The sequence below is a fragment of the Danaus plexippus genome, chromosome 4 (assembly GCF_018135715.1).
Source record: "Danaus plexippus chromosome 4, MEX_DaPlex, whole genome shotgun sequence".
In the NCBI taxonomy this organism is placed as follows: domain Eukaryota; kingdom Metazoa; phylum Arthropoda; class Insecta; order Lepidoptera; family Nymphalidae; genus Danaus; species Danaus plexippus.
The window spans coordinates 343,278-352,093 of record NC_083538.1 but is presented as its reverse complement, the minus strand read 5'-3'; the positions used below and the strand labels follow the sequence as shown (position 1 = coordinate 352,093).

The 8,816-nt window shown below is 31.5% G+C and overlaps 1 protein-coding gene across 2 annotated transcripts; it reads left to right on the top strand.

The window, feature by feature from the left end:
• Positions 1 to 219: 219 nt before the first annotated feature.
• Positions 220 to 8,122, top strand: LOC133318728 (chymotrypsin-like elastase family member 2A). 2 transcript variants are annotated; one of them, XM_061527077.1, is made up of 7 exons: positions 220 to 300; positions 4,258 to 4,431; positions 4,751 to 4,964; positions 5,989 to 6,098; positions 6,245 to 6,412; positions 6,518 to 6,674; positions 6,829 to 8,122. In XM_061527077.1, the coding sequence occupies exons 1-7, from the start codon at positions 277 to 279 to the stop codon at positions 7,071 to 7,073; spliced, it is 1,092 nt and encodes a 363-aa protein (XP_061383061.1). In that variant the 5' UTR covers positions 220 to 276; the 3' UTR covers positions 7,074 to 8,122. The 2 variants fall into 2 exon arrangements, with proteins under 2 accessions (XP_061383061.1, XP_061383057.1); XM_061527073.1 differs by lacking the exon at positions 220 to 300 and adding an exon at positions 3,796 to 4,188.
• The last annotated feature ends 694 nt before the right edge of the window (positions 8,123 to 8,816 follow it).

The window sequence follows — 8,816 nt, the reverse complement described above, 5'->3', positions numbered from 1 at the left end:
GTCAAACAGAGTTCATATTAAACAACGGAAGGCGTGACACGTCGCTGTCGGTACATAATAATAATAAGAAACATTATTCTTAATCGCATCTAATTTATTAAATCATATCGTTTTTCCAGTCACAGTAACTTTGCACTAATTGCGATTGCATGTTCCGAATGCTACTATTATAACCCAACTTCTATTCAAATGTTAACTCATTATTGTCCCTACTCTCGGTTAGTTTACATTTATTTAAATAGTATCGCGGTATAAAAGGCGCGCTTTCAAAACATTATGATAAAACATTTCGTTAATTTCGTAAGTATTCTAAACTTCTTTATCAAATCCTAACTTATCGACTAAAACAAGATTATTTGGAATGTCGACTAAAATTAGACCAGCGCGATCGAAGTTTTTAGAATTAAGCGTATATACGACTTATATCTCACACATGACTACTTCATTTCGCTAATGGTTCCTTATTACATGACGTAACTGAGAAACATATGTCCAACTTTGCTAGAAAGGATTTCTGTGTTTGTTGAACTACGTGACATAAGACAGGGTTTTATGGAGGATTAAGTTGATGACACTTTGAAGGAAAGATTTGGTATGAAGACCACGACGGTGTTACAAATGTTTATATGTTACTAAGTTCCGGACTAACAGAAGGTAGGAATGGATAATCTGACCTAACTTTGGATCCCGGGGAGTCTAAAAATTAACACTTCGTTGTTCCTATTCGTCTTTATTTTGTCCGCGGTAGAAAAACTACATAGAAGAAACTACAGAAATGATTTCTTAACCAGACATATATATGTCACTGGACACATATTCATATAAAAGAGGTTCTGTAAATATTTATGACTTATATATAATGTCGTGTGTCTACTTATCATAACATTTTCCTTTATTTGGAAAGAATAAATTACTCTGTGGAACTACAGAGGCCTTTCACTAAGTATAATAATTTTGATTTGATTGAAGGTATTATTAATGTAGTTGAATATATTGAAGGTCAAGATTATGAGAGTTATTTTTGACACTGAAAACTTTTAATACAGAATTTTTGTTGGCGCACTTCTATCAAAGGAAGCTCAAAAGATTGCAAGGATTTTTTTAAACGCAGCCACTTGGGTGTGAATGATTTATGTTTGGATCCGAAGTTAATTGATGTGGACGTTCCGTTAAGTTCAGTGATTTTAATGATATTGATCATTGTAGTTATCGACGCTATATTGCAAACTTGCAACCTTCATTACTTTGCAAGTAACAAAGAAATTACAGTTCAGGTGATAATGACCAAACAACTGTTGAACAAAAATATAACAGAGAACATAGTTTACCTTTTCCTAATGTAATGACTACCTCTTTAGATAAGCATTACTGGTAGTGCCCAAAAACAAAAAAGGCTTCTTGTAGAATACATTATACCTTCACTGATATACTTGCCTTTACTTAGCAAAACTCAAGAATACATAACTACTATACATACTAGTCGCTAAATTTAAAACAGAATAACGTTTGTACATAAAAAAATCTTTGCTAGGATTAAACAATTACTATGCATATTGAGTGGTCATAAAATACAATATTCTGTGTCTATGTTTGTAACTCAAATTTATAATTTATTTAACCGTGTTCAACTAAACAGAATGGTGAGTATAATAAAATGTTTGCTGAAACATTGATTGTTCCGACCGGATTCGCCATTGCTTCATCCGCTGATACTATGATAGTATCATAAGACTATTTCAACAGAGTACTGTTCAGCTCTCGTAATGGTATCATATCGTATGGTGGCCAACATATTATTGTACATTTTTCCCACACACTTCTCTTCCTTTTTTCTACATACAGATAATATTTAAACCCTTGAAGTGTAAATTGGAGACCAACAGGTGTACTACATACTGACTCGTATAGTTGTAATGAGAATATACGTGCATCCATTTTAATCGCCCACCATCAAGTAATATTTTACTTATGTTAATAAAAATAACTTTAATAAATTAAAACAACAGTTTAATGTATGTAACATATGACTTGTTTGATTTAAATAACAATATTTGTTGACACTCGTTATGGTAGCCAGTTGATCCTCATTGAATTATTGATTGTTTTATTTTTGCCGTCCTACATTAAATGAGTTATGTAGATTATTTTGTTAACACAATATGTTATAATTAGTCTTTTTTATATTAGTAAGTTTTTGCAAGCCCCGTTTTTACAGATTTTATATACAGTTATTTACAATCATTAATATATTTTTGTAGAGGGTAGAATCTAGCTGTGGTTAAGTAACTACTATACAATAACTCAAACATGGGCTAGCTCGACCCCCAGGTCGTATCCGTCGCAACATCCCAATGTACCTCTCTCTCTCGCAGAAGAGGATCGTGAAGTGACTTTGATTGACAGTTTACTAAATTTGTTAGAAACTTTAACTCCCTTCAACTCTGTTGAGAAAAACCAACAACCAGTTATTGATGACAACAAAGAATTCTGAATTTTATTTGTAAGATTAATATTTTAAAAATTATAATTTGTTACTGAAATCTGTACGTGTAAATTGTCCAAGCGCACTCGGTACTAACGAAACTGGCTTTACTAACAACTGACATGGTCAATAGTGGGGTTATGTTAAGGACAGCCACAGGAACAAGACTGGCAGGACGCCAACTACCCGTGTTTGGACTAAACATTTCCCATATCGTAAAATATAACGTCTCACGTAACACTTTACGTCATTGTAATTAGTTGCTGTATCATAACTTATGTAATCGTAAACATTTGTACTTTAAATCACGGAAAGTTTAAAGTGAGTATTGAATTTCATATTTTTCATGTTGAATATGTTATATACAAGGAGAAATTAAAATGAATTATATATATTTTATCCATAAGTTAGTGCTTCACTGTCACTGACCGTTGTTGGTTGGAAATGAAGTTGAAGTTGAACGCAGTATCTCAGCAACAGACTTCTGATTTCATACACTTAATTGTAGCCGAACAAACGCAATCAAATTAATTAAAAAAAAAAAAAAAATAACAAAAAAACGTTGAAATAAAAAGTCAAATAAGCCATCACACTTTAAGACGGATCAATTGCAATTTGATAAGTTTTACTTTAAAAAAAGTTTTTCGTTTTTTTTTTTTTAATTGCAATTATAATTATTTATTTTATTGTCATAGTTTTATATAATTTATTTTTAAATATGATTTGCATTAATTCTGTGTGATATATTGCGCAGTGTTCTTCAAAGTCTATGTAAAGAAACACAATTCAATAGTTTTGTATTTAACTTAATTAAGGTTGCGCTAATCTATATGTTAACGAGTAACATATTTCGATACGTCAACTGATCAAAATTTAATCCTTCTGATGTTGTATAAGCATGTAATGTTAAAACTTTTAAACAATAATTCCGCACGAAATACGAAATTTATCAATTTCATATTTAGTGATGTGAAACGTTGTTTAAAAATAGCTGATATGTTTTTCATGGTTAATGTGTTGTATGTATTAACATGACGCTCTTAATGATTACAAGATTTGGCATGTTAAAGTTCATTTTCTTCAGCGTTTAACATGAATGTCTACGTTATAGACAATTTAATTGACATTTTTTTTTTTATTTTGAGTATATATTATTTTTATTTATATTATTTTTATTTCTCCAGTATTAAACAATTTATTTTACTCTACGTTTCTACTAATATGACGCTTTATTTAATAGGTTATAAGTAATCATAATTACTCGACCTCTTAATTAATGTTATCAATTTAATCACGAGCCACATATAGAGAGTATACAACGTTATCAAATCTTCTTATTCATACTCATTTTATCTCTTCAAAGCTGCACGACCCTTGTGTTTTATTTTACAAAGTATTGTTTAAAACCTATTGCTTTATAAGTGCTTAAAATAAAAATTAATATGGCCAAGATTATAGTGAAAACTATTTTAGTAGTTCTGTGCTTGTTATTGGAAGTTCATTGTGATTGGAGTCCACTTTCATCTCCTTATGTATCAGACTACCCGTGTATAGGAACTAACAGTATTGTTAGTTTTTTTGAGCCCGGAGTGTCGTCTAAGGCCAAGACCCGTTATTCTGTGTCCATAAATGAAACATTCCCGACCAACTCCTCAATCCAAATTGCATTTGACTCAGAGGCTTACATCACTTTGCTTGTAAAAACGGTTGGTAAAGTGTTTTCATCCTTTGATTTATATTATCAGAAAGAAGTTTATAACCTCAACATATTTTAGGACGATAAAAGATATAGCAGAGTAACGATGGAACCTGGTGTGGTGTTTGGATTTTATTATTTTGCACAAGAAACTGGATTTAATTTTGTTGTAACTTCCTTCGTCCCCGGCATAGTTCCGTATATAACAAGCGTTATAATCAACAATGAGGAATATTGTCAATATCCAAATGTGGTAAGAGCAATTTAATAACGATATGGTAGCAGGCGATGTAAGGTAGTATTGGCGATAAGTTTGACAAGAGCATTTAGTCGAGATTTTTGGTGTAATGTTACGATGTTTTATTTACTTTATTGCGACGTTGAATATCCGACTACCAATAACTAATATATATGTACTTCCAAATAGTCATTAGGACTATTGACAGTGTTTGAAAAGCGTGTCATAAAAAAACAATAAAGAATTTTAGGAAAGCCCAATGACTGGCAGATTTGATGCAATTTTTTCATGTAAGTAATTTATTACAAAAAAATATATGTTCTAAATATCGCAGGGATTCCTAAATCAATATGTTGTGGAAACGTTACTAAATGACGAAGAAAAGAACTGCGGTCGGCGTCAAGTACAAAGCACGCAGTTGATGGTTAATGGCGCTAATACTAAACCCGGAGACTGGCCATGGCACGTCGCTATTTATAAACAAGAAAGAAACATCATTAAGTATATCTGTGGTGGAACTCTTGTGTCTAAGAATTTCGTATTAACAGGTAACAATCTTTATATAAATCGAAAGCTTAAATTTAAAAAGGCTAGAGTAGGTTTTTGGGTAATGTATGTTATTGTTTTTAAGGTAGTATTTTATCCTTTAGCGACTAAAGAAGAAGTTTATTGTAAGAATAGAATATAATAAAAGGACAGGCCCAATTGTTCAGTTCGCTGCTGTTGGTTATAGAATATTGTAGGAAATCTGACCAACCGGTCAGTCTAATACTAATTTATCATAGTTTGTTAGTAAACAAGTAGTGACAGAGACGAAACTTCTCGGTATTTCATGAATTTCATGAATTCACGGTAAGGGTGCCGGGTCCAACGCGATACAAGAAGGTAGCTTTAGTAGTGATTGGGACTTGCGACACAAGTGTTGGTTTAAGGGGCCCCAGTCTAACACGAGTTGAATGCACGCCTGCACCGGTCAAGCTCCTCTCACCAACTAACCAAATTTGACACGAAACTACTAGGGCTGCCTTGGAAGTACGTTCCAAGAAGAAATTGATGTTAGTTCTGGACAGGCCCAAGTTTTTCAGTAGGTTGTACAGCGATTTAGCTGTTATATCTCTCATAATGTGATGTAAGATTTTCGCGAGTATCCATTGAAATAAAACAAATATTTTTCGGATTTACGTACAAATTTACGACGAACCCATTCCTAGTGAGTTCGTTAATGAGCTCGTAATACTTATTGACCTTGATAGCAAGGTCTTTGGGGATGTTGGTTTCCCAAGGAACTTTAAGCTCTATTAAAACAACGCGCTTTAAAATGCGCGAATATAGAAATATGTCTGGTCTGGACGCCTCCGCACCAATGTCGTCTGGGATTTTATATTTTTTCTCATATGTATCCATCATTACAGTCCAACATATAGTTGAAACAAAAACTTCAAAGTATTTCTTTTTTATAAAATTTTGGTTTTCGTACTTTTTTAAAATATATTAAGAACTTTTATTGCGTTCGTGAAAAACTCTCTACACTGACATTACTCAGTGATTATTTTTGGTTTACATATTTCCTAGCCGCTCATTGTGTGTCAGTGAGGGGTTCTGCCTTGTTGCCAGACACGATAAGTGTTGTCCTTGGGAAATACAATTTATTTGGAGGTGATTTTGGGTCTGAAGAAAAGGAGGTTGGTACAGATTTGTCCTTTAAGTGTTTGAAAGATTGCTCAATATAACATCAAATGTCTTCATATGCCTAAAATAATTCGTCATAAAAATCTATGCAGTACTTATTTTTTTCTTTTATGCTCATTATAATTTCAATTGGTTTTAGGTTCATAAGATAATAATTCACCAAAAATTTGAACACAGAACCCTCAACAACGACATAGCACTGATCGAGTTAAATACAGAAGTAACGTTTTCTGATTACATTCAACCTTCATGTCTGTGGTATAAGAAGGCGATCAAAAAATTACCAAGCAATCAAATTATGGGAACGGTAGTGTGGAAATTATATTTAGTTTTTCAATGGGCTAATATAAGTGTGAAATATTTTTGAAATTCTTCATATTATTTCAATAATATAAGTTTTTATCTAATTCAGGTTGTAGGATGGGGTTTTGATAACAGTGGAACTCTTTCACGTACACTTAAACAGGCTAAGATGCCGATTGTCTCGGATAACGTCTGTATCAGAAGTAAACCCTTATTTTATGCGAACATTTTGAACGGAAATAAATTTTGTGCTGGATTTCATAACGGTAATCATTATTGTACGTTACCATTAAGTACTCAAGAAGATCAACGACAGAGGAATGAATATTTCGTTTTAAGATAATGGCTTGGCGATGTGCAACAATTTCTTAGAATTATTTTCGTACGTAATTATTTGTCATGAGAAAATTAATATTGTAGGAACATCTGCTTGCAACGGTGACAGCGGTGGAGCACTTGTTGTATTCGTACCAGATACGGCTGAGGATAATGACATAAGAGCTGAAGGAACTTGGCATGTTAAAGGCATTGTATCGATGACACTCTCTCAAAAAGATGTACCCGTATGCGATCCTGAACAGTACGTTGTGTTTACAGACGTTGAGAAATACAGAGTGTGGATAAAAAGCTACATTAAAGAAAAAGAAAATGAAGGTGTTTTATAAGAAATATATTGAATAATAAATTGTATTAAACAATAAAAAATATATATATTAAAACTGTATTAAAAAATGACGATTAGACGAGTTCTCTAGTGCAACGATAATAAAACATTACATTGCTTGTTATTTATTTTTGAGCGAAAAAAATATTCCTTAACTTATTTTATAACTTCTGCCAAATCACCTGCAGGCTTTAACAACATTAATTTGTTGCCTATATTTTATAACTGAAACAAAAGTAAGATCTATATGCTGTAAATGGGACAAATTGAAAGAAGTTTATTAACTATGTAAAACTTGAAATGCATGTTTTAACAATTTTTTTTAATAACACCAGGACTAAATATAAAACCACATTAAGATAAGTTAATTAGTTTCGGCTTCTGTTATAACGTAACCTTTTAAATCGAGAAGATTATTTTTCGTATGCTAAGATGCTTATGTCAGATTTCTTAAATGTGTCTCATAATATTAAGATAAATTTAATAAAATTATCATACTCGTATTTATGCCATGTATAGGTATGTATTGCAAATACAAGTAAGATTGAACGAAAATATTAACTATTAACTTTGAAAACCGAATAATTATTATTCACCCTCTTTAAAGAAACAAATTTAACATTAAATTAAATACTAGCGAGACCCACTTTCGGCAATTTTTTTTACAATTTACTTAATGTATGCTTTTTATACAATGTATAACGTATTATTGAATCTCAAGTCTCAAACACCACATAATTCAGGTAATTTTTAAGTTGTTTAAGTGACTCGTTACCATTTAGCAGTATAAGAAAAATGGCGCGTATATTATAAGTTACTAAAATTATATCCTTATTAGAATTAACGTGAAATTAAATTTTTAGAGTTGAACGTTTTCTCAGCTTAAGTCAAAATTTTGCACTGGAAAAATTTACCAGAGTTAATTTGTATAGATTCTTCACAATAACATTTGAACTTGCGATGTTCTGAAGCAACACAACAATTTTCATTTTATATTAACTTATTCTTGTATACAGTAACAAAATATATTTTAAAGGGTACATTAACATATCATTTATTTTTATTCTTTTTATATATATTTTTATACTGCGAATAACTAATATAAACCATATCAATGTTTCTAACATTGACAACGTTGGTCAACTTTCTCTAAATACTATTGTAAAGGTATTTGATTTCAAACTGAAGTCAAGTTTCTTAAGGATATTAACAAAAATCAGTTCCTGCTGGTGTTCTGTCCTCTCAAATCAATTGTAACATAACGTACAATTATTTAAAACATGATAAAAATGTATATGAGCACCATTAAAATAATTGAAATTTCAGACTCATGCAATGCGATGTGAATGAAAATCGTATCATTTTAGGGTTGTGAAAAGTACAGTCATGTTATGTTTTTGCAACTTCAAATACGTATTTTCTTGTAACAAATGTCAGCATTATTTTATGCTATGGTGTATTTTATTCTAACACTCCACATCAAGGAAGAAAGGAAGGATGGTCAATAAAAAGTCTGCTTCTCTAATGACAAAAAAGGAATGCAGAATAAAAGCGTGCATTCGTAATCACAGTTTTCAATGTATATCCCACAAAATACTCAAGGGCTTCCTACTTTCCGCCTCGACTCCAAGCTGATAAGATTGTTTAACAAAATTTACGGTTCGATGACACATCTATACAAATATCAATGTTAAGCACTGAAATGTTTTTATTTCCACTATGTTAATCTATAACGTGATAAATG

What these genes read in the sequence shown, in the direction of transcription:
- LOC133318728 (XM_061527073.1), top strand. Translation starts at nt 3,925, where the DNA reads ATGGCCAAGATTATAGTGAAAACTATTTTAGTAGTTCTGTGCTTGTTA. An exon ending in TCACTTTGCTTGTAAAAACG is followed by an intron (nt 4,189 to 4,257) that starts GTTGGTAAAGTG and finishes AACATATTTTAG; the next exon opens with GACGATAAAAGATATAGCAG. An exon ending in TTGGGTCTGAAGAAAAGGAG is followed by an intron (nt 6,099 to 6,244) that starts GTTGGTACAGAT and finishes AATTGGTTTTAG; the next exon opens with GTTCATAAGATAATAATTCA.